Genomic DNA, 27372 nt, shown 5'->3' with positions numbered 1-27372 from the left:
TTCATGTTTTTGCAATCTTTATTGAATTATTAATACTAGTTACATATTTTACAACGATTATTATCGTTGTCGTATTAGATGGATGTAAAGGTTTTCAGGTTCGATAGTATGCATTTTCGACATTCTCCAACACAAGCTTTTATGTTCATTGTACTCACTATACTTACTGTTACATATTCGTTTAAATATCAATAAAATTTCATGAGAAATTAAAAAAATCAAAATTATGCATTAAGAATAATATTAATTATTATAACATATTTTATTACATACATTTTTAAATAAAAATCTACATTATTAATTAATATATATTTACTGGTTCAATATAAAACCATAATCAAATTAATTTTTTTAGATAAATGTACTAATCTCTTAGTAAAAATTTACTTTTTTTACTTTACTTTTTTTACTTAAAATAGAGTATTTTTAAAGCTTAGTGACTTATAATTTATTACTTTTAGTTAACGTTGGGGACATTGTAAAACATGGCTTCATGACACGAGTTGTAAAACAGCTGTACCCGGTGTGTGTAGAATTCTTTCATGAATGTTTTTGTGGTTAGGTAAAATTAAAATCTCATATTAAATTGTGATCATGTCATCGCCGTTTGTAGAGATGCTCATAGAAATGGGTTTTTCAAAATCGAAGGCGTAAGTGCAATTTTACTTTCGTTAATGTAATAATTATAAATTTGAATTGTCATCGTATATGAATACTTGTTTCTTTAAATGTGCTTTGTATTTATTATAAACATGAACGCACGATTCAGTTAACGTAAAAATATTACTGCTTATATTATACTGATTAATAATAAGGTTATTGCTTATTCTTACTTATGCTGGTGTTTAGTGTACTGGTGATAAAAGTCAACTTTATCTGTTATTAAAATGCCAACATTAATAGGCCTAACTTCAGCTTTAACAAAGAATTATCTCGGATTCATCTGTTTACAAAAAAAAGTTTTTATTCAGAAGTACTAAATGTACTACTTTAGATGAATATGATCAGCCTTTCATATTTATCAGGTTTTTTATAATGTAAATTATTATTACAGTTAATTTATAATTAAAAACATTTTTTTTTTAACTTGCTTTGATTGGAGTGCTTTCATAAATTTTTTTTTTAGCGAAATAACCTGCATTTATTTTTAATGAGAATGTAAACTATGATTGTTCTGGCACCAATTATAAAATTTATTATTAAATTTTCTATAGGTCTGCTTTATCTCCTTTCACTAGGAGGCCCTGGGTTTGAATCCCGGTCAGGCATGGAATTTTTCACACGCTACAAAACATTCATCTCATCCTCTGTCAATAAAAATTGCTTAACTGCGGACCTGGAGGTTAAACAAAAAAAAAGTCTCCTTTATAAACTTGGGGTCATCAAAAATGTAATTTCCTTAAACATGGGTAATTAAAAGGCTAAAAAAAAAGTTTCAAACAATATATAACCAACTTATTGAATGGAAAGTTCTGTTTAATTAAATTTTTTAACTATATATCTTTTAGCTTTTTCTTTCTTTCTTTAATAAAACTTTTAACGTTATAAAGCCATTTTGGTCAGTATTAAACATTAGCCAGTAATTTGAAGCACTTTAAATTATTAAATCATTATATTATCATCATATATTTAGTTTTTTCGGTACTTATGTATTAACACCACCGCAGCTACAGCTTTATTTAAAAACAAAGTAGTCAATCGGATTTCCGTGGAAAATGAACAGTCTCTTTATTAATTTTAATAAATGGTTATTTATATTTATTTATTTTATAAATATAATTTAACCAAACTTAACCTACGCTCGCTAACCTTGACCAATTAACACTGAATTTTGAGTATTTATTAAACAAATTCAGTAATTATTGCAATTATTTATTATTTAAATAATCAAAACACTCCTGTTAATTTTTCAAGATTAGCGAGCGTAGGTTAAGTTTGGTTAAATTATATTTATAAAATGAATAAATATAAATAACCATTTATTAAAATTAATAAAGAGACTGTCTATGTTAAACTCTATATCGGCCCATTTTCCACCGAAATCCGATTGACTACTTTGTTTTTAAATAAAGCTGCAGCTGCAGTTGCGTTAATACATAAGTACCGTTTTTTCCTTTTGGCAATACAACAAAGTTAATTTTCATCAACCAGATGAAGCAATTACTTCATCAACTTTATTTTTTTCACATGTTATTATACCATAATATAGTTGCTTAGGATCAGAAAAACACATGATTCAAATATCGGAAAGTAGGTTTGCACAGCGGGTGATTTGTAGTGTCAAAAGTCCACTCCATGTTATTAGTACTCAGGTCAATTAACAATCAGTTTTATGAGTTATGGCGACCTACCCAAACGCTGATGTGTTTTATAGAGAGTATTAGGGTTAAGGTTAAGAGAGTTTTGTGGATAGAGAAATAAACTGTAAATTAACTTTAGTAGTCATCAGAGTTGGACTTTGAGTCAGCTGTTGAAGATGACTGACAGCACTCTTTCTAAGGTGATCATCCATCATATACATGAGTAATAGCACAAAAAATATTGCATAGTCTCTCTCTGTAGCGGCTACTTCTGTTTAAAAGTAGTCCCATAAAACAAGTGTCCCATAAAATGGTGTTAAGTATTGATAATTTAAGTATTTTGTTAATATTAGCCCTGACCTCTTATTAACTCGTAACTCTGACCTTAACCCTAACCTTTCTCTCTACAGAACGGATTAGCATCTGAACATGTCTCGATAACTCACAAAACTGGTAGCTAATTGACTAGAGTACTGATAATGTAGCACCAACATTTACCATGGATGTGTCACCTGCTGCCGAAATCTGCTTTCTGACATTTAGATTTTGTATTTTCCTGATTGTAAGTATATCTACTATATGCTTACGATCAGGAAAAGTTGGTATATTAAAGTATGAACAAAATTGAAATTGATCCCGTAATGGTTCAGAGTTACAAAGATGTTTTTCATCTCCAATATTTTGTGACTTTAAAATAATTTTCTGGTAGTGATTCAAGATCAGTTCTGTGAACCTTTTTTTAAATATCACATATAACATTGATTCTTCCCCTTAATGTATGTCCCATAAATTTTTGTATAATACTTAAATGTACCTTTGGAACATTAATCAGGGTTGAGATTTTTTGCTAGTCATAACTAAAACCAAGTCATTGTTCAACTTGAGTTAATATAAAAATTTTTCTTTGATTTAATCTCTAGTATGTATATTCTCAAGAATGTCTTGTTTCCTTATGGGTAGGCATTCAAAATAATTTTATACAATTAATTAATAAATATTGCTTTTAATATAAATACTAATAAAAAAAAAAATCAGTATTTCATTTATTTTTTTTTTCGTTGGAATTTTAAATCATTTTAAGAAAAAATTTTCTAAATTATTATTATTTAAATTAACAAAGATACATTTTATTGTTTATACATTACTGTAGGCAGTGGCAATTATTTAAAATTCTCAACCTCTTAAATGACAAACCAGACTAAATGTTTTCAGTTATCGTTACAAGAAGTTACATTGATTGGAACTACTGTTCATCTTGGCATTCTACGGATTGCTAGATATAGTGCTAGATAATATACTCACTATACATCTAGAACATTAACAAAAAGTTTGTTGTATTTTTTTAAACTGTGTTTGATCATTTAGAATATTATTCTTGTTAGTCTAGAAAAACACTAAAAGCCCATGGAAAACTCCAGAAGGATTTATGTTTGCATGTATTTTGACAAATATGTTCAGATTTGTCTGTACATTATAATTGAAATTGTGTTAAAACATTACTTTTCCAGTTTTTAGGCAAGATCAAAAAATGTTCCATGTTATCAATTACTCACTGAACTTCATTTTTAACACAATCCAAAAGAAAAACATTAGAAATAAAGTCTTAATAATAAGGTAATAAATAAGTTACTCATTGGAAGTAATAAGAAGTTACATTGATTGGAACTACTGTTCATCTTGGCATTCTACGGATTGCTAGATATAGTGCTAGATAATATACTCACTATACATCTAGAACATTAACAAAAAGTTTGTTGTATTTTTTTAAACTGTGTTTGATCATTTAGAATATTATTCTTGTTAGTCTAGAAAAACACTAAAAGCCCATGGAAAACTCCAGAAGGATTTATGTTTGCATGTATTTTGACAAATATGTTCAGATTTGTCTGTACATTATAATTGAAATTGTGTTAAAACATTACTTTTCCAGTTTTTAGGCAAGATCAAAAAATGTTCCATGTTATCAATTACTCACTGAACTTCATTTTTAACACAATCCAAAAGAAAAACATTAGAAATAAAGTCTTAATAATAAGGTAATAAATAAGTTACTCATTGGAAGTAATAAGAAGTTACATTGATTGGAACTACTGTTCATCTTGGCATTCTACGGATTGCTAGATATAGTGCTAGATAATATACTCACTATACATCTAGAACATTAACAAAAAGTTTGTTGTATTTTTTTAAACTGTGTTTGATCATTTAGAATATTATTCTTGTTAGTCTAGAAAAACACTAAAAGCCCATGGAAAACTCCAGAAGGATTTATGTTTGCATGTATTTTGACAAATATGTTCAGATTTGTCTGTACATTATAATTGAAATTGTGTTAAAACATTACTTTTCCAGTTTTTAGGCAAGATCAAAAAATGTTCCATGTTATCAATTACTCACTGAACTTCATTTTTAACACAATCCAAAAGAAAAACATTAGAAATAAAGTCTTAATAATAAGGTAATAAATAAGTTACTCATTGGAAGTAATAAGAAGTTACATTGATTGGAACTACTGTTCATCTTGGCATTCTACGGATTGCTAGATATAGTGCTAGATAATATACTCACTATACATCTAGAACATTAACAAAAAGTTTGTTGTATTTTTTTAAACTGTGTTTGATCATTTAGAATATTATTCTTGTTAGTCTAGAAAAACACTAAAAGCCCATGGAAAACTCCAGAAGGATTTATGTTTGCATGTATTTTGACAAATATGTTCAGATTTGTCTGTACATTATAATTGAAATTGTGTTAAAACATTACTTTTCCAGTTTTTAGGCAAGATCAAAAAATGTTCCATGTTATCAATTACTCACTGAACTTCATTTTTAACACAATCCAAAAGAAAAACATTAGAAATAAAGTCTTAATAATAAGGTAATAAATAAGTTACTCATTGGAAGTAATAAGAAGTTACATTGATTGGAACTACTGTTCATCTTGGCATTCTACGGATTGCTAGATATAGTGCTAGATAATATACTCACTATACATCTAGAACATTAACAAAAAGTTTGTTGTATTTTTTTAAACTGTGTTTGATCATTTAGAATATTATTCTTGTTAGTCTAGAAAAACACTAAAAGCCCATGGAAAACTCCAGAAGGATTTATGTTTGCATGTATTTTGACAAATATGTTCAGATTTGTCTGTACATTATAATTGAAATTGTGTTAAAACATTACTTTTCCAGTTTTTAGGCAAGATCAAAAAATGTTCCATGTTATCAATTACTCACTGAACTTCATTTTTAACACAATCCAAAAGAAAAACATTAGAAATAAAGTCTTAATAATAAGGTAATAAATAAGTTACTCATTGGATGATGTATATTATAGTCATGAAATTCATTCCACAAGTTTTCATTAAACCAGGTTTTGCCATTTTTCATAATAATAGTTTACAAACAAAAAAAAGTAATTAATTAACATAATGCCCTTGAGTTGAAATAATATTAAGAAATAACACAGAAATAATCTTAATAAATAATATTATGAAATAAAATTAAGCCTGACAAAAGCACGCCAAATTCAACTGAATGTTAAGGATGTTTCTTAACATTCAATTGAACATCAATGTATTTACTTAATTTTTTTAATATCAATGGTGTTATCCATTAAAAATTCTTACCAAATGGTTGTATAGTTAACAAACAGTATTACTTAGCAGTTTTACACTATTTATGTAAGGCAATCAGAAAAAAATAATTATAGGAAGAAGGTGAATATTTTTGCCATGGCTATATAAATAGTATATATATATCGCTGATTTATTTATCTAGATTATTTTTGTGTTTAATAAAAATGAAGTAAATGTTCATTATTTCAATTCAAAGACATTATCATGTTAATTAATTACTTTTTTGTTTGTAAACTATTATTATGAAAAGTTATGTTACTTTTCAAGAAGATGCCCGCAGGCAATCTGTAATTAGTCAGTTGTTGTAGTTAGTTGTTAGATGGCGCCACTGAAAGGAGAAAATAAATATTTTTTTCCTTTTAAATACATATATTGTATTGTAATATCATTAAAATTATACAATAATACTTTAATAACAAAATAGTAAAATAAAGTACAATATTTTACTGTATAACTTAACAAGAACCTAACCTGTTTTTCTGCATTAAAATAATACTTTAAATATTGTTAAATAATTCAGTGAAACTGTAATAATAAAATAGTAAAATAAAGTACAGTAATTTACATATATTATTTACAGAGAAGAACCTAACCTATCCTGTATTTCTACATTAAATGTGAGTCTCAGTTTACATGATATATATATATATATTTATTTATTATACAGTGCCCTTCAATTTACATGTGTTATGTTCTGGAAAATTTTCATGTATAATGAAATCACGTAAACTGAGACAATCACATGTCAATGAAATTATATATAAATTAACTAGAGTAGGCTAAATCTCTAGGTTGATTTTACCTAGCATTGCAAAGATCTAGGATTTCTTTGGTAATATTCATGAAGCCTCATGCTTCAAGATGTATCCATTGGCCAGAGCAATTAAATGCCAATGGCAGATTATACCTAGAGTAACATAGCTATAGGATTTCTTTAACAGTTGTTCGTGCAGCCTCATGCATCAAGATGTACCGAACTTGGGAGTCCAAACCCAAGCAAATAATAGATATACCATCTTGGTGCCTCAATGCAACCAAAGTAGCTTAGGACTCTAGACAAGAGTCTACGACAAGCAAATAATGAGTATACCATCTTGTTGCCTTAAAGTAACTAAGTTAGCTTTTAGCCTGGTAGCCTAAATAGCCAATACCATATATATTTGCGTTGTATTTTGAATGTATATTTGTGTTGTATGTATTTGTATCTATCTATGTCGTACAGCAGTCTGTATATTGCATAGACGTATGGGAGCAATATGAAGGTGAGAATTACAATTAAATCAATATAAGTATGCGTATTAGAATATACATTAATACAATATTTAAATACAAAACAAATGAAATTATATGATGATATTGAACCATAAATAACATCTAAAATAAATTATTGTTACAGATATCATAATAACCTTTAAGAAATATGTTATTACTCATAATATATCAATTAATTTAATCATTTATAATTGGTAATAGACATAATTTATGTATAGGTCTTTTTAGTAGACCTTTAGCAGTATTAACATCAGCCAATCTCACAAGATTATCAGAACCAGGATAAACTTGAGTAACAATGGCGTGCTTCCATTGCAGTGAAGTGGAATGTTTGTTGGTAATCAAAACCAAATCACCAACAGCAAGATTTCTTTTGGGAAACTGCTATTTATTTTGTTGCTGAATAATGCAGATAGTCTTTAGATCAACACTTCCAAGTAGACTGAATAAATTCTTGCAGTAGACTTGAATTTTTTGATACTGGGCTCAGACAAGGATGTAAATGGAGACCCAATGAAAAAATGTCCTGGAGTTAAAGGCGCAGGATCTGTACGGTCAGTAGAAACAGAGAATAAGGGATGGGAGTTAAGGGAAGCTTCAATCTGCATTAAAATTGTATATAATTCCTCAAAGTTAAGAATTGTTAGACTGATAACACGATGCATGTGATTCTTGATACTTTTAATTGCACTTTCCCACAAACCACCAAAATGAGGAAATTCAGAAGGAATGAATAACCAATTAAAATCTTATTTTGTTGAAAATGATAGAATGTTTGATTTAAAGAGTTTATATAAGTTATAAAGTACGTTTTTAACAGAGAAAAAGTTAGTACCATTTTCATTAAAGATTTACTTAGGAATATCTCTACAAGATATGAATCTTTTAAAGGCCGCTATGAATGATTGTGTAGATAAGTTAGAAACTAGTTCTAAATGGATTGCCTTAGTTGCAAGATATATAAACAGTGCAAAACACTACATAAGCTTTAGTGAAAGACTTAGATTGCTGCCCACCGCCATAATCCACTGCATAAGCAGCGAATGTTAGCGAAGGAACTACACCAAAGTGTGGTAATTGACCAATTGTGTATAATTGGTAAGTTGTTGAGTTTTAGTTCTTGCATCAAACTTGAAGCAAGTCAAACATTTATTAATGATTGATGAAATAGTTCTTTTGGCATTTAGTATCCAATACTTCTGACACAGTGAATAATTTGTTAACTTAGTACCAGCATGTAGAAGCTGTAAATGTTCGACCTTAATAATTAGTCTTTTGATGTTAGCATCTGGATATAATATAATAGGATGTTTTACATGGTAGTGTAATAAAGAGTGTTGCAGTCTGCCTCCTACATGTAGTAAACCTGAGTTATCCAAGAATGGATCCAGAGAAATAAGTTTACTATGTTTAACAGTAGTTTGATTTATTTTTAATACTGTATCTCATTAACAAAATGAATGGATTGTGATTGTTGCAAGAAGAAAGTAAGCATGTGGTTTAGTTCTTGTGTAGTTAAAGAACCCGAACTTCATTCTAACTGATTAGACTTAGCATTATAAATGAATCTAAAACAGAAGCAAAGTATGTGGATTAGCGTGTGTAGAGATAAATATTTTTGTGTATAATCAGGTATATGACAGTAGATACACGTAACAATAACACAGTTTTGCGTTTTTCTGCTAAACATTCTGGATTCGGATCGCAATTATTAAAGGTAAAATTATTATTATTTGGCCAATAGGATGAAGATTGTGAAAGCCAAAATGACATGTCAATTAATTTGTTGGAGGGCAACCCCTAGACAGTACGTCAGCAGGATTATCTGAAAACTTGACATATGTCAAATAGCATTTGTAGTATTTTGTTGGATTTCTGAAACTCTATTTCTAGTAAATATCTTCCAAATAGATGGTTGTCCATGAATCCAGTAATGTGCAACCATAGAATCAGTATACAAGTGTGTTTTGTAAAATTTTATCTTTAATGCGTTAATTTATGCATTAATTAACCTTTATTAATAAGCGGGTAAGTAACAAACAGCCACATAGTTCAAGTCTTTGTAATGTTATTTGTTTTAGAGGGGCCAGTTTTGATTTTGAATACAGTAAATTAGATGAAATTGTATTGTCAACAAATAATGCTCATATATAAATATAGCAGCGGTAGTCCTTTTTTGAGGCATCAGAATAACCATGTATTGAATTGATTTAAAATTAATATTATTAGGAATTTTAGATCTATTTATTTTTATAGATTCAATTGAATACAACTGATTGTAAAGAGCCAGCCATTGAGATAGTATTATTTTGGGTAATGTTTCATCCCAATCAATTTTAATTTACCATAATGACTGCATAAAACATGTATGAGAAGATACGGTAGGACCAATGAGTCCCAGCAGATTGAATGTACTGGCTGTGATGGAAAGGATATTTCTTTCTGTATAGATGTTAGAATTTTTGGAATGAGTGAGTTGATAAAGTAATATGTCTGAAGTATTATTCCAAAGGATTCCTTAAGTTCAAGTGTATTGTTGTTGATTTGATGGAAAAGAATAATTATGATCAAGGGAAGCACTGGTGGAATTGTTTGAAAACCAAGTATGTAATAAAAAACAATGCTGTAATAATTAAGTAATGTCAGCATTCAGTTGATTAACTTCATCCAAGTTATTTGAACCTGTATTAATGTCATCAACATAGAACTTGTTTTGAGTAGCGTTACAAGCTTGTGGAATAACTTCATTCTCCTTTGCTATTTATAATAGACATAGTCTGGCTAGGTATGGTGCGCAAACAGTTACTTAATTACCATACGTAGTGCATAGTGTTTTATTTCCTGATCTGGAAAATCACCCCACAGTATACATTGTAAGTTTGAATCATTGGGTTTGACTAAAATTTGTCGATACATTTTCCTTATGTCTGATGTAATGACTTAATTATGTATTCTAAATCTAATCATTATAGAAAATATATCTTGTTGGACTACTGGACCGACTAGTAGAGTGTCATTAAATGATAGGCCATTGGAAGTTTTAGCCGAACCATTGAAAACCACTTGAAGCTTAGTAGTTTAAACTAGATGGTCTAAATACTGGATGGTGGAGTAAGTAGCACACATTAGCTTGTTTAATTAATAAATCATCAGAGTTAAGTGATGATGTGACCCAGTGGTAAGTGCATAAAGAATTTGTTCCTCCAGGACAACCAGAGGTGTCCTGGAAAGGCTAAGGAAAAGAGTGATTCACATGAGACTAGACATTGCAGACAAGTGGGTGCTTCATCATGGCAATGCCCCATATCACACGGCCATTTCCATCACAGAATTTTTGACCTCAAAACACATTCCTAAAGTTCCTCAACCCCCCTGTTCACCTGATCTGAGTCCTTGTGACTTTTTTCTTTTCCCAAAATTGAAACATGTCTTAAAAGGACGTCATTTTGGAACTCTGAAGAACATTCAAAAGACTGTGACCAACCAGTTAAAAGCCCTACTAGTTAAAGCCTTCCAGCGCTGCTATGGGGAATGGGAACAACGACTCCGCCGGTGTATAGCTGCCCAAGGGAACTACTTTGAAGGGGATAATATTGTTTGAAAAAAATAAAATCTTTGGAAAGTAAAACATCAGTTTTATTTCTTTTCTCACACACCTCGTATATGTATGTACAAGAGTATTATGTTTTCTAAAACAAATGTTACATACAATGGAAGAATGACATTCATTAACAAAATGGCCGTTACACGAACAATTAAAACAATTGTGTTTTAAAGGGTTACTTCTATCATCAATAGATAGATTTATAAAGTCTTCACAATATTGTAGGTTATGATTTGAATTACACAATAGATTTGATTGTAAATTGAATTTTTGAATAACCATTAAAATTATTTCCCATAAAAGTTTTAGTATTTGAAGTAGGCTGTTTAGTGAAAGATTTGGATGTATTGTTGTAACACTGTCTCCTATTTTCCATGTTTAGAAGGTTTGACGTAGCCCACTGGGTTGGTCTAGTGGTGAACGCGTCTTCCCAAATCAGCTGATTTGGAAGTCGAGAGTTCCAGCGTTCAAGTCCTAGTAAAGTCAGTTATTTTTACAAGGATTTGAGTACTAGATTGTGGATACTGGTGTTCTTTGGTGGTTGGGTTTCAACTAACCACACATCTCAGGAATGGTCGAACTGAGAATGTACAAGACTACACTTCATTTACACTCATACATAACATCCTCATTCATCCTCTAAAGAATTATCTAAATGGTAGTTACCGGAGGCTAAACAGGAAAAAGAAAGAAAAAGAAGGTTTGACCTATTTGGGTTGGTGTTCTCAAGAATCTTAAGTCTTGATTGAAGGAACTCTTGTAAGTCTTGAAAGGTGGGAAATTCTTTCTTTAATAAATTCTCCTTCCACCATTTAAAAGTGTTATAATAAAATTTTGAAACTAAAAATTAAATCACTGTAAATTCAAATGTATTAATTGGTATTTGCAATACCTCAAGAGCATTTACATGAGATGATACTTCATTAATAAAATTTGACAAAGTGCCCAAAGGTTCTTCCTTTAAAGAATTTAAATTTAAGATGCATTCAGCATTATGGAAAACAATTAAATATTTATTATTTACTTTTCAATAGTTATAATGCAATTATGTAATTTTCATTTGTAATTGGCAAATTCTTAATAATGGCTTGCGCTTTATCCTTTAAGGAGGAATAAAGATAATGCAATTTTTGTAAATCTGTTAAGTTATTTCTACTATGTAGTAGATTATTAAATCATTAAATATATGATAGTATTGTTGCCGATGTAAGATATTGTCTTTAAATACTGGTAAGTTAATTGGCTGTAGTTGGATTTGGTTAGTCTTTGAATTTAAATTAATTTCTTGATTCACTGTTTTTTGACTATTTTTTATCAATAATTGCAACTTACATTCAATAGTTGTTAAATCATCTTCAGCTTGATTGCGGTCTGATGAGAAAGCATAATTATCAAATTCAGTCTCAAGGTGTGACTGTATAACATCATATTTTCCATGTAAATCATGAAGATTTCTCAACTTGATTTCTAAGGTATAAATATCATCCATTAACACATTAAACTTATCAGCAAATATACAGATTCTTATAATGGCAGATTTTAAAGTCTTTCTTTGCTTTAACAATTTTTCCTTATCCATAATGGGATAAAGCTAATAAATAATTTAAATCCTTAATATTAAAAAATTAAATAAATAATATTACAATATTGATGAATGAATATGTATCATCCAGCCCAAATCATTGTAGAGTCAGCAACTCTTTTCTGTTCATGACACTGTGTTATTATAAGTTGTTAAAGCTTTGAATAATGTGGCTAAATTTTATAATTTGAAGTTAAAGAGTACCACATGAAACTTTTCACATCCATTGGCCAGAGGACCAAAAATATAAACAATGTAGATTCACATAACAAAATTTCTTTACATTATTTTTTACCGTAGCACTAATTCACGGATATCAGTTAAATATACAGTTAGCCATTATAACCGTTTTTACCGCTTATAAACCCTTGGTGTTGACAAAATATCCTGCTCTAATATTTTCACTCGCTGCACATTATTTTTAATGCAAATCTGTTCAAACATTTTCAAACAAGATAAATTGCCACTAGTAATAATTTCTAATTATTGGCTGCTAAATTTGAACTAAGTGTCTTGTACAGCTAGAAATGTGCAATGCAGATAGTACTGGCATCGCATGAGAAAAAAATAATTTAGTTGAAAAGACATACAATGAAAATAGATTCTCATTTGTTTGATAACACCTTGTATAATAAATTACTAAACTAATAATAGATTTCTCAAACTAATAATTGAAATTCTTTTTTCAGAGAAAAGGCCCTTTCAGTTACAGGAAATCAAGGTGTTGAACCTGCAATGGAATGGTATGATTTTTTATATTTAATTAATTTGTAAAATTTTATTTGTACAGTAATTCCATAATATTTTTCTGCTGATAGCTTTAACTTGCTTTAACATTTTGTTATATTTTCCCCATAAAGCACTTAACATTTATTTATAACTTTTTTTTATTATTTCTTCTCTTTTTGTCTGAACCAAACCAGTAGATTAAGCCAGGGGAACAGAAAATGTTCAGACACCTGAAATTTCCTCCTAACACAATTTTTTCGGTTAGAAATTTCTCCAAAACTATGGCAAAGGTTTATTATATTTTACCGACCAATATATATATTGTGAGATGAGTTATAAAAAGTGAAGTAATAAAAATATGTGGGTTGCAGACACTTAATTTATTCAAAAAATTATCTTATGAACAAGAAATCACAACTCAACAAACACAATAGTCTAATATTGGCTGTATTGTGATGGCTTCAAGGGAAGATGACCACTGAAGAGGGCAAAATAAAATAAGTGTGTTAGGCCTAATGTAAGAGACATGTTAAAAAAGATTATTTACTTATTAAGCTAATTGTTAGAATAGACATCAGCACCTGAGGTAAACATTCGTAAATCCAATGGAAATCTGATGGTGTTACCATCAGTTTACCTCTCAGGTGCTGAAATTTATCCTGTTTTATTTTTAGAACATACATTGTTCTAATAGGGCGAATCTGCCGATTCGATGTCTGTAGGATTCTTTAACTTGTTAAAGATACAGTAATGAAAAATTGTTTTAATGTTTTGATAAAATTAATAATACTTCATAAAGACAATTACCTGTAATGATTACAGTGACTTGAACTGATAAAGGAAGATAAGGGAAGGCTTTCCTTTATCTTTTTCTGGAGACTGTCAATGACTTTTGATGTCATTGATTATTGATTTGAAATAGTTTTTCTGCAATATTCTGTTTAAGTCGTTAAATATGTGAGGATCATTTCTGCCAACATTTTTTTATAGTTTTATCCAATGAAATAAAATTATTGGAAATTAATCTGGTGATCTAAACAGCTATAGTCTATTTGAAATGATTTATTTTTCTTCCAAAAAAATTACTGTAACATTAGCATTTTCTTGTTTGCTGTGAATGCTGCTATATTATCTTGCTGCAATCAGTAGTTATGTCATCTTTCAGCATTGATATAAGCTGAATTAGATATAGGCTGATAAGATTCAGTTGTTATTGTTACTGAAAAAGATGGATAAAACTACTCTTTCATGAAATGGTACATCAAACTACACTATTTTGTGTTTTTAATGGAGTCATAAAGTAACATGAGGACTCTCTGAACTCCAATAGCTATTGTTCTGTTGTATATATAGCCATTCAAATGAAATCATGCTTCATCTATAAAACTTATAAACCACGGGAAAATGAAGTATTTTACTTTGCTAATTTGTTTTTTAATTTGAACATGAATATGGTGTGGACATTATTGTAATAGCTTGAGATCACCTAGATGTCCTGAGATTTGGTTGGTTATATTCTGCTTGTAGGGCCTTACCCTACTGGATAAGACTCCTCTAGGTCCCCATTTCTAAGAACGCAGGAATCTGACGAACACCACATGGGTTCTTCACAGGTTCCTTTTATGAGTCAGTTTGGACATGGCTGCCTCCAGACCTGCCTGGTGGCTACAAAATAAGCCTAACAGTTTAAGTATTTTTGAGCTAAAGTTGGGGAGGATTTTAATAAATTTTTAATAAAAATACAAATATGGTTGTATATCATTAATTGTTTGTTTAAAACGAAATTTAGAGATTACAAAACATAATAATATAACTTTTGATGCACTGTTAGCGAGTTATACAATGTGAAATGATTATTATCTTTTGTTTGATGATGTGGATGGATAATCAGTGGATTAATCTTATGATTAGTTTGTCTAATTTTATTATTACTTTTATATGATGATATTATGCAAAATATTCCGGTAAATCTTCTACAGTTCTCAACGGTAGAATCAAATTTTGTTACATAATAAAGAATTTTTTTTTGAATAGGCTTTTGGCTCATGCTGAATCACTTGATGACTCTGAAACAAGCTATACAGCAGCTGGTGATCAAAACAAAGTAAAAGATTCCACAACTGAAACTTCCAGTGATGGTGCCCCTTCTGCTTCCTCTACTTCCACAACTGCTGCAAATGACCAACAAACACCTAAGTCACTTAAATGTGAAGAGTAAGTGTCATCATCTGTTATTCTGCCTGACGGCAGGTCCCTTACGCCACTGTTGTGTCCATCCATCCCTTTACCAAGCATTTTCCTTCATCCCCTTCTAGTCTCCATTCTTCACTTCACCTATTAACTTTATCCTTCTTCCTCACTTGCTTTCTCCTTCAACTGACTCTTCCAGTGAAATTGTCAAGATTTCAGTTCCTCTAACCATATAGCCTAATCAGTTTCCTTTTCTGTTTTGTACTTCCCACATAAATGCTCTTTTTTCTTTAATCCTGTTCATTACTTCTTCATTCTTTTCTTTATCTGTCCTTACTTTCTTGATCCTTCTCCAAATCTGCATCTAAATTGCCTCAATCCAGTTCCATACAAGACACTCTGTACATAGCATTCGGCTAACCTTTTCCTTAACTCTTAGTCCACTTTTACTGCTAAATAATTTCCTGTTCTTACTAAGGGCTTCTTTTGAATTGCTATCCTTCCTTTTATCTTTTTATCTGGCTCCTTTCCCTTTTCTGAATCCAAACTATTCATCTCCTGCATAGAAAGGAATAGTTTGGTAACAGAATATGCGTCCAAAGTAATTGCATTCTGTTAGGAAATACAAAGTTAAATTTTTACTGAAATAAAATCTCAGAAAGGAACTTTTGTTCCTGATATCACTGTTTACAGAAAAAATTAAAGGTTAACTAATGTTAAGATCATATCATGCAGGTGTGACCTTAACCTGGTAGGCATAGAGATGAATTGGAAAAAAATACAAATGCGATAGTAAAACTTCCACCACAAAGTATAATGTAATTGTATAATATAATGTATTTATTTATTGTAATTTAATTGTATAATATATTGTAGATTATATTAATAAATTCAAAAATTATATGACTTAGTTTTTTATGACTTAGATAGTTTAAGTTTGTGGCTCATAAATGTAAAGAAGTTTCAAAATATGTTGATTATACTGAACACCATTCTTATTTTACTAAGATTCTATAGACAGTTTTGAAAGGAGGTCAAGAACAATACGTTTTTTTATTGCAATAATAATTTCATATAAATGATTAAAACTGAAAATTATTTTATGATCAAAAAGTCCTTTTCAATTGTTTGGGTCTGGTGATTTACTGTATTTAGCAGTGAATAAGGAAATAAATAGTATTTAATTTTAATAAAAAAAAAAACAAATTTATACATGCACCACCGCATTCATAGTAGTTTTTTTGCTGTTAGTGTCTGTTCTAATCAGAAGTACATAGTCACTAGGTACTCATAGATAGATGTTTCAAAAATGATGATGATTGTTTAAAAAAAAGTATAAAACCAAATAGATATAGAAATGCAATTTTTTTTTTTAACTTTTATTCTGTACTGAATGGATCATTTAAGAGTTGTTAAATGGATGGATGACTTCTGATAAATATTTCATTCTATTAGATAAAAGTACATTTCATTCAAATTTTGTGATAAACTTTACATCCGATTTTTGATAAAGCTAGAACTGCTATTATGTGATAAAAAATTAAGCATAAAAGTAATACAAAATGATATGCTAATAAAAATTTTTGCATCTTTTTTTTCTTAAAATAAGACAAAAGACCATGCTCTCTATGATTACAAAGTTTAATTTTACATGTTGCATAATAATAAATTACCCACAAATGTGAAAATAAAATAACAGTTAATTTAATTACAATTATTCATGTAAACAAAACTGTTCTATAGTTTATAATACATTTTGTATGATATTGTACAGAATAACCGTATGATTGTTTATCAATGGAATGCCATTATATGCTGTTATCTCTGAAAATTTTGTACAGCATTTTGAGAAATATTTATTTATTTCGAGAAGTATTTCGTGTAACCCATATTCACATCCTTTTATGGTTGAGATGTGTAGATGGCATTTTTCTGTTATAAAGAATTAATAAATTAAATTTTAAATTTTAAATAAATAAATTAAATTTTACTATATAAACTACTAGTAGTAATAGATTGATAAATGTTTAATTTAAAAATTAATGAAAAAAATGAAAAGTTAATCGAGTTTTAAGAAAACCAACATATAATACTACTATCTACAGAGAAAATCAAATCTGCCTTGGTCATACAAAATAAATACATGTTACAGTATGATACACAAAGCATACGAATTTAAACATAACAAAACAGAATTAGGCAAAGAAATGAAATCAGATTCATTGCAAACTAAAATGGATGTAAGGGTATTTTTACAGAGATTATTAATAAAAATACATTAAAAAGAATGCAAAAAACTTCACCAAATCTATTTGAAGAAAACAAACATAAATCTGTGAAATACATATCACTTATTAATAAACATAGAAATAAAATAGTTAATGTCTCTCTCTGTTAGTGAAGATTATTGCATACCTTTTTCCTCCCCACATGATTGATTTTGCTCTGTCAGCTGTGCACTAATGACCTTATGTCAAACTCTGTATAATATACAGAGAAACCCTTCCATGTTTCGTTGGAGATCTGGGCATACTCATTGGGACAATGAGTATGCCCAGGTGTAAAATACTTTGGAGTAAAATCATTATCACTCGTAAAATGCTTCCCTTTCAGTCTGTTTTCATCTGGGGAATCAGTGTGCTCTAAAACTCTTCTCACACTAAAAAATATGGTTTCCATTCTCTTTTTCACTGATCTCGATTTTAAACAGCCACTGGGGACTCCTCATTTTCGAACACTCATGCATTGTTCTGAGCCTTTACCATTAGCACAGGGAGATTTCCAATTTTCAAACTTTTTCAGCATTTTACAACACCATGAAACAATGTGCCATTTGATCATCGTCATGTTATGCAGCACCCAAAGGCTTTTTAACGTAAAAGTGATCCACAGAATAGGATAAACTGCATCAGCAATTTGTCCTATTCTGTAACAAGGATACTTCTGTTTTGGGGTGGGTCATATGCCTGCTGTCTCAAGCATTTTTCATACTGCAGAAATGTTTCCTCGGTCACAAAGATGGTCAGATTGACCATCTGTCTGTGACAAGGTCAGATCAACCTTGGAGCATCCTCAAGACCAAAATTTCTTCTTTCAAATTCTGTACAACCTAAATATTGTACGATGAGGACAATCTCTTCAAGGACATTTCTTCTAAATTCATCAACATGTAACCCTCATGCAAAATTTCCATGAATTCAGTTTTTGACCATGACAACATCACTGCCTTTTTCTATTTACACAGTTAAAAAAGATAGTGACAAGTGGCTACAGCGCAGATTGGACCTGACTAAACATTTGCTAATTTGTAACCGTCTGTGATCTGTTGTGCTATATTCCAAAACTTTCCTAGTGCCCTTTCTGTTCTATAATTATATTAATACAAAAGATTTGCTCTGGATGAAATAGTATTTAAGTAACTGATAAATGAAGGCTTCAAAAAGTAATATGGTAAATTTGTAAGTTTACGAGCTTGCTATTAATTTGGCGCCTTTATGGTGGTTGTTTTGGGAGTTATTAATTAACAACAAATAATAATAATTATTTTCTTGTTTTTCATTTTTTAACATACAAGTTTGTGTTTAAAGGTCGATTTGATTTAATTTATTTTTAATAATAACAGATGCGGAAAATTATTTTCTACTCAGATTGAAGTAGAATTCCATGCTGCTAAATCTGGACATAGTCGCTTTTCAGAATCTACTGAAGAAAAAAAGCCATTAACAGAAGATGAGAAGGCTGAACAATTAAGGAAATTAGAAGAGAAGATGAAACAGAAAAGAAAAGAAAGAGAAGAAAATGAAAAACTAGAAGCTTTAGAAAGAGAGAAGAACAGGATACGATCTGGAAAAGAAATGATTGCTGCTAAAAAAAAGTAAGTTAAATTTAAACACTTTATAGTTGTAATTATTTTTATTAATACCATTTAAAAAAAACTTATTTAACACATTTTATCTGATAATGATATTTTCGTTTATTTTATATCTACCAACCTAGATAATTTTTTTCATAAAATTAGAGAATTTTTTTCAGTGAGAAGTTATGCAATAAACGGAAAAAATATTTTTAAAAAAGTTATACTAAAAAATTTAGTAACCTAAGAAAAATCATGCAGATCTTGGTTGGTAATGCTTTCCTCAAAAGAAGCACAGTATCTGTTGTATCTATCCTTTGAGTGAATCATGTGGGCCCATGAGGTCATTAAATGCCTTGTCATTTTACTAATTTGATTTTTTATGTTAAGCTATAGTAAAACAAGAAATCCAGATGATGGTAATGGAAGTAAAATCGAAGACAAAATTTTAATAAAAAATACAGAATTAATAAAATTCATTTAGGAACATTTTTACTTTAATTATTAATTCCCTAGAAAAATAAAACATGTATCTTCATGTTCAACAAATCACTGGTGTATTACCGTGAATATAATTCAGATGTATTCACTGTATTGTGGTCATGGTTTTTATTACTATTTGTTCGATCAGTGGGAATTATTAGCGGCATTAAACATTTCCACTTGCTTTTATGAAATCCTTGTTAAAATCTCAACTGTTTTTGTCAATTTCTACTTGGTCTGCTTAAATTTGTAAATACATGTAGTTATTGTTCTCCTTTCAGTATTATAAAAAAAAGACGAAAATAATTTCATATGCTTGAGAACAATGAGAATTATAATTTATAAACTACAGCTACCCACCGGGTTGGTCTAGTGGTTAACGCGTCTTCCCAAATCAGCTGATTTGGAAGTCAAGAGTTACAGCATTCAAGTCCTAGTAAAGCCAGTTATTTTTACACGGATTTGAATACTAGATCGTGGATACCGGTGTTCTTTGGTGGTTGGGTTTCAATTAACCACACATCTCAGGAATGATCGAACTGAGAATGTACAAGACTACACTTCATTTACACTCATAAATATCATCCTCATTCATCCTCTGAAGAATTATCTAAATGGTAGTTACCGGAGGCTAAACAGGAAAAAGAACAGAAACTACAGCTAATCAACATGAATATTCATTTAAAAAACTGAATAAGTTTACTTTTAAGTGCTTTTTAATTATAATTTCTTAGGTTAATGAGTTTATTTTAAGGTAATGTACACAAGAAAAAAAAAACAATAAAAACATTGGTGACATATGATGTATAATATTGATATATATAACATTGATCAGTGCAGTATAGACTTTAGTTGAGATGTAATATTAAAATTTTGAAAAACTGCATAATTTCCAAAAAATAACATCAACCAAATTGTTAAGGAACTAGATTACATTACACAGATGAATTTTATGACATCTGTCTACATGAGAATGAAACTGGAAATTTGAGATACTGCCATTTGAGTCAAAACCAGTCATATTTACAATTAATAACTTGTAACAGCTTGACAAAATTATAAATTAATTATTTTGATTATCAAAACATTTAGCTGCAAATGCCTTTAAAAGATTAGTGCTATTAATTGAAAATTAAATAATTTATTATTTTTAATTAGTTAAGTTTAGTTTGATATCGTGTATTAATTGTTTATTATAAAGTCATACTAGTTGAATTTTCCATGTATTTAACAGGAATGAATAAAATGAAATGAATACTTAAATTAAAAATTTTGGTTTTTTCCCTACCTTTATATATTTAAACAGTTTAATTTTGATGATAAAAATGTTATTTGGTCAAGAGGGTTTGGGTTCAACTGAAACAACATTTTTTACTAAGAATTTTGATTTTTTTTCAGTTATACTTATTATATGTATAATATTATGTTTATGTTCAATTTATAAATGCAAAAGTTTGTGGTTGGTTCTGTCTGTCTGTCCGTTTGCAACAGCATCACATGAGAACCAGCCGACCGATTTGATTGCTTTCAAATTTTCAGGATATATTCATGTAATCCCACGGAAGATTTTAAGCCTTTGATTGAGCTCCTAGCCCTCTTGGGATAAAGTTTGTGAAGTTTTCTTCATCCAAGGCTGTGTACTTCAGTTACCATACTCTGAAAATCTTGTTAAGGTCAGTGGAACTTATTTGAATGATTTGCAAGCAAATTGATACAAATCAAAATAACGGATAATTTGCTTTTGTTTACAAAACAGAAATGTAGCATGAGAATTGGCATTATTGTGACCAATATACAAACAAAATATCATTTTGACACTTACTGATTAAATGGGTCTTTATTACAGGTTAGAAGATGAAGAAATTAAAAAAATAGTTGAACAACGTAAAAGAGAGAAAATGGAAGATAAATTAGCACGGCAAAGAGTAAAGGAACAAATAGAACAAGATAGGTTGGCAAGAAAAGAAAAATTTGGAGGCTGTAGTGGTTCAACATCAGTGGCTTCACAGCCACCACCACCACCACCAGCAGCAGCAGCAGCAGCAGCAACAGCTCAACCGCCACCGCCACCCCAAAAAGATTATTCTCAGACCAGATTACAGGTATTTTAAATAAAAATCATAGCATTTTGATATTAATTATTCAGTTCAGTTATCTTAGTTTAGTCTCTATTATATTTAGTTGTACATAGATGATCAAGATTTTAAAGAAACCTAATATGAAATCTATATTAAAAAAAAAAAACTAAAATATGTTTTTATGGTAAATTTTTTTGTTTGTTTGTAGTAAGATTTTAATCACAATGATAATGTTCTAGTAATAGAGGTTTAAATAAATCCAAAAAGTGAGTAAAGCTACCTCAAAAGCTATCAGATGAATTAGTAAACAGGTATAGTTTTAAGACTGTTTTAATTTTCATAGCTGCCAGCACTTTTTTAAAATTATCTTTCACTATGTATTTTTTTAAATTATCTTCCTCATGCCAAATGGTTACACATTATTTTTATTTAGTTTAGACTAAAACAAATTTCTTTACATATGTATTTTTGGAAATTTTATTTATTTAGATGTAAAATTTATAACAGCTATTCTAATTTTTCCTAATTATTGTTTATTTTCAGTAAAATTTTTTAAATTTTGAGGATTATATGGTCATTTGGAAAGTTCTCAGGCTGACAAAAAAAGCAAGATTTTTGTGAAATTTTGTTTTATTTTTCAATGGAGTCATTCATCTTGCACTTCAATATCTTTAGAGAACAACTTACCCTCTGTATGATGCAGTTTGTTCATATCTGCAAAGTAAGCACTTGTCTCAGCTTTGAAATCATCATTTGAAGTGAATTTTCATTCAGCAAGCCATTTCTTCAGGGAAGAGGAATTTTATCTGTGGGAACCAAATCTGGCAAATACGTTGCATGTGGAAGCTGTTTAAAGCATAGGCCGTGCAATTTTATAGCAATAACCAGATGTATATGCAGGCATATTATCATGATGAAAGAGCACTTTCTTTTTTGCCAGATGTTGATGTTTAGCCTGATTAGCACCTTTCAGTTCTTCCAGTAGTGATGTATAATACACCCCAGTGAGTCTTGCCTTTTTCCAGATAAGTCTATGAGCACCACACCAAGAATTCCAAAAAAAAACTATAACCATGACTTTTTTGCTGATGGAACCATTTTCACTTTCTTTAGCACTCTTTCACCTCCCACCTATTGTTATTTGGTCTCTTTTGTGTAATGATGAATCTGTGTTTCTTGTTATTGCTAGTATCGAAGTAGATAGATAATTACTATTCTGTTTATTGTCTCTACAAGAAGTCGTTTGAACCCACTCTTAAAAGTTTAAAAAGAATTACTTGCTGCCAAATGTTAAGTTCCAGAAGAAATTTTCAAAAACAGTACTATTAATACCACGTGCAACCTCACTAAAGTAGCCAAATAGTAGGTTTAAAAAATTTGATAGAAAAATTCTGTGCAGTTAAAAAGTGTCATTTTTAATTTTTTTTTTAAATTTTAATTATATTTTGTCGTGTGATCAACAAATATTCATATTGTACTATTTCCATAAATTGATTTTTCAGTAATATTTTAGAACCTTCAAAGCCTATTTCAACTAATATAATTAAAAGTTTGTATTCACATAATAAATAATATGTGTAACTTCAGGACAGTTGTATTCATAAACACCTCATTATTCTCCTCTTGCATTAAAATTACTTGATAAGCATTAAAGTAAAATTGAAACTTGCTTAACTTTTTTTGTCAACTAATACATATATATATAAATATCACATATGATTAATTATTGTTTTAAGTTCTTAATAATCAATTCGGCCACACTATTCTAATGCTGATAAATTTTATGTTTTGAACTTTTCTTTTAGTGTGATCTGTATATAAAGTATATTTTTTGTTTGATTGATGAAGGGCTCAGAATATTCTGATTGGCACATATCTAATTAAACTGATTAAATTCATAATATGATGATTACAATAATCATAATCATGGTTAAAAGCTCATAACCATACATTTTACTTTAAAAAACTCATTTGCTTATTATTCATACATAGAGTATATGCAGCACCACGGAAGTATGTTCATACTTCTGTTATGTTGATTAAGATGCATTTAATTGAAAAAGTTCATAGCTAGAATTTAGATTTTAAAAGCAAATCTTTGTTTACATTTTAAAACTTTGTTCTGTAAAAATTACGTTTTTTTTTCTATTTTACGTATACTTTTATCACATGTGTTAATTTGATAATTGTTTCAGATATACATTTATGTGTTATTTTTTCCCTTTGTGTTATTTTAGATTAGATTAACTAATGGACAAGCCTTAACGCATACATTTGGTGCTAAAGAGCAACTCTCTGCTGTACGACTGTATATTGAGCTTAATCGAACTGATGGTGAAGGACCTTTTGGGCTTATGACTAATTTTCCAAAAAAAATATTTACTGATGATGATTATGATAAACCGCTTGATATTTTGGGTTAGTAATTCTTTTCTTCTTAATAATAAAATTGTAGATTGTAGTTGTGGCTACAATAACCATTCCTGCACCATTTTTGTGTTACAGCCGCTGAGAATAATTTTCTGTTGCGAATAAAATCAATTGTTCAAACTGAACAACTGTTTCAAATCAAATTCAAATTGTTCAATTGTATGGTTGTTTATAAAGTATGTTTGTATATGTACATATACATACATACATACATATATATATATACACACACACACACACACACACATACACACACACACACACATATATATATATATATACACAAACACACACACATACACACACACACACACACATACACACATACACATTCACTAGCATTTTCCATCATGTCTTAACTCGTGTTGATGTGAAATATTTCTATTTGATCTCAGGGTATGTGAAGTATGGCACAGCAGAGGGAATACAGGACCATGATCAGGATGCTGTAGGTAACAAGAAGCCAGTCACTGGTCTAGCAGTCTATCCCCACCTTGAGTATCTGTTGAGCTTTCTAAGCTACAATGAGTAATACGAATGTGGAGGTTTATGTGTGCATGCATGCGTGCATGTATGTGTGTAAAACATCAATAATTCAAATTAATTAGGATTTAGGTTAGATTAAGTTTTCAATATATTAGGATTTTTTTTTAACATAAACTGTATTAAAGTTAATAATTATGATTATTTTATTGATCAAAAAGTAACTGATCTTATTTTTTATTGTGGTAACCAGTTGTAACACAGGAGGGGGAACCATTGTAGAATGTGATCTTGACTCCGTGTTTGGTTGCTTATGATTCACTGTTTTACAGCCACTCGCTGCTTAGCAGTCGTGAAAGTAAATCATGTGAATAATTCTTGTATTTTTGTTGCTATTCAAATGACTGGACATGTTGAGCAGATAATCTGCATTAAACTTTGTCGGAAGTATGGTGGCATGCAAGTGGAGACAATAAAGAAGATTTAAAAACAGCCTTTGATGGTTAAGCTGTGGATTTTATGCAGTTTAAAGAGTGTTATCTCAATTTCCAAAATGGCCAAATGTCTGTCGAAAGTGGCAAATGCTCTGCCAGACGTTCCACCAGCAAAATCCCGAAGAAATCAAGCTAGTTAACAGATGGTGCTGATTGATTATTGAATAGAATCATCAATTAGGAAACTTTAAGGTAACGTAGTTATTTCATTTGGCTCAATTGATTTTAACAGAAGATCTTGGAATGTGGAACGTAACAGCAAAATTTGCCCCAAACCTTCTTACTCCTAATCAAAAGGAAATCCAATGGCAAGTTGCCCAAGACATCATGTGCTGATAGTGATACTGATTTTATGGCTCTTTCCTAAGCTTAAAATTCCAGTGAAAGGAAGAAATTTTAAGACAGAGGAGAGAGCAAAAGAAATCCTATAAGAGGTCACTAAAAAATGACTTTGAGAAATGCTTCCAACAATGGAAACCTCACTGGAGTAAGAGTGTAACAACAGAAAGTAACTATTTTGAAGGGAACAAATCATTGAACTAAGTAGGTTAAAAGCATTTCTGTTTTCATATGCTAAAGTTAAATAGTTTTTGATCACACCTTGTATAAATGTATATTTTAAATATGTGCAAGCTATTGAAAATTTTTTTTTAACCTTTTCCCATCACAATGATCCGTGGTTGATTAGCGCTCTGCGAAAAAATGTTGGTATCTGATTGCCTCCCTTCATAGTCTTATGCTACCCTCTTGTGAAAAAAATTTAAAAAAAATTACAGTATATTAAAGAGATTTAACAGATTCTGACAAAAAAAAAACCGTTACGATTGGATATTTTTTATGCCTGTAACAACAAAAAAATTGAAACAGTACAAAAATTACGATAATTTTATTGCAGAATTTTTTTTGCGAATTTCTACTGCGTATTTGCGTATTTTATTAGTGAAATTTTTTTTTTGCTTTGTGTTTATGAAACATAGTTTGCTGATTTTAAAAATAATGCTTTCAAGCAAATTGGTTGAAAATTGGGCAAAATATGATGAATTTAAAATCAGTTTAAAATGAATTATAAATCACAGATTAGTAACATATGTTAGTATAAGTGAAAGTAGATTCAGAAAACTACGTTTTATAAAAATTCCCACCTCTCAAAAGGCTATTCAGATTGACAAAAAACCATTTTTACTGTATACTATTCATTACCAATTGATGTGTGTTACATGTTTACCGATATCATTTGTCAGAAAAGATATTTATAGACCTCAAGTAAAAGTGACATATTTATGATCACAAATTCCTTTTTATTTGTGTGCCGTATATCATAATTTATTATGTGTTTCAATACATCGATATGTTGCTAGTAAGATAAGCTATTTTTGTAAATAATAAATAAATCCGTAATCCTTGGAACAATTATAATACACAAGTCTCACACACACACACACACACACACACACACACACACACACACACACACACACACACACTCACAAGCACATTTCTGAGAAAAAAATGGTCATATTCTTTCTAGTCTAAATAAAACATTTTACATTGTATAAACATCGTTCAAATTGTCTAATAAATTGTCTAATAAAACTGATTCCTTTGTGAATATAAAAAAAAATAACCGACTTAGATCCGATATAAAATGATTTTGTAACAGCGTTTTAAAACTGACACCGCACATAACCAGTTCCAAGGCTACATGATCTGAAAAGTTGAAAAGCCTAAAACTATATAGTATTACAAAAAAATAGTATCTTTGTTATTTCAAAAACTTTTTTTTTGAGGAGTTCATCTTCCTCGTTTATTTAATTAACAATCCTGCTGGAGTAGTATTATTTTCCAGTCTCTTAATTATAATTCGTTTTCATCTTCTAAATCATATAATCTTTAACACTGTGTTCAATATAATGAGTTTTCTTTTTTGATTTTGTAGAATCAAATCTGATCTAAATCATACTCGTATTCATATTTCTTATGCTTTAATTATTGAATTATAATTCTCCATTCTTTAAAATAGCTATAAAATTAAATTTTAAGCTAAAATTAAATTAAATTTTTTTGTTTCAGGTTTGGTTCCATCTGCTGTAATCATTGTGTCAAGAACTGCAGCTTGATGCCATATAGTAACAAATAGTTAATAACAGTTTAACTTGCAATTTCTGTTAATCATCCATTTCTATTCTTTAATCTTCCATTTCTGTTAATCAATAACATAAATAATAAATTTTG

At 29.5% G+C, this 27372-nt stretch overlaps 1 protein-coding gene across 1 annotated transcript; it reads left to right on the top strand.

Moving 5' to 3' along the window:
- The first annotated feature begins 473 nt into the window (after positions 1 to 473).
- Positions 474 to 27372, top strand: LOC142325949 (UBX domain-containing protein 1-like). Its single transcript, XM_075367912.1, has 7 exons — positions 474 to 650; positions 13090 to 13143; positions 15164 to 15343; positions 18942 to 19193; positions 21502 to 21757; positions 23971 to 24151; positions 27211 to 27372. Exons 1-7 carry the CDS (start codon positions 595 to 597, stop codon positions 27255 to 27257), a joined length of 1026 nt encoding a protein of 341 aa, XP_075224027.1. The 5' UTR covers positions 474 to 594; the 3' UTR covers positions 27258 to 27372.

This window comes from Lycorma delicatula, chromosome 6, assembly GCF_047948215.1.
Source record: "Lycorma delicatula isolate Av1 chromosome 6, ASM4794821v1, whole genome shotgun sequence".
NCBI classification, from domain to species: Eukaryota; Metazoa; Arthropoda; class Insecta; order Hemiptera; family Fulgoridae; genus Lycorma; species Lycorma delicatula.
Note: the sequence above shows the minus strand (reverse complement) of the source record. Positions and strands in the feature narration are given on the sequence as shown.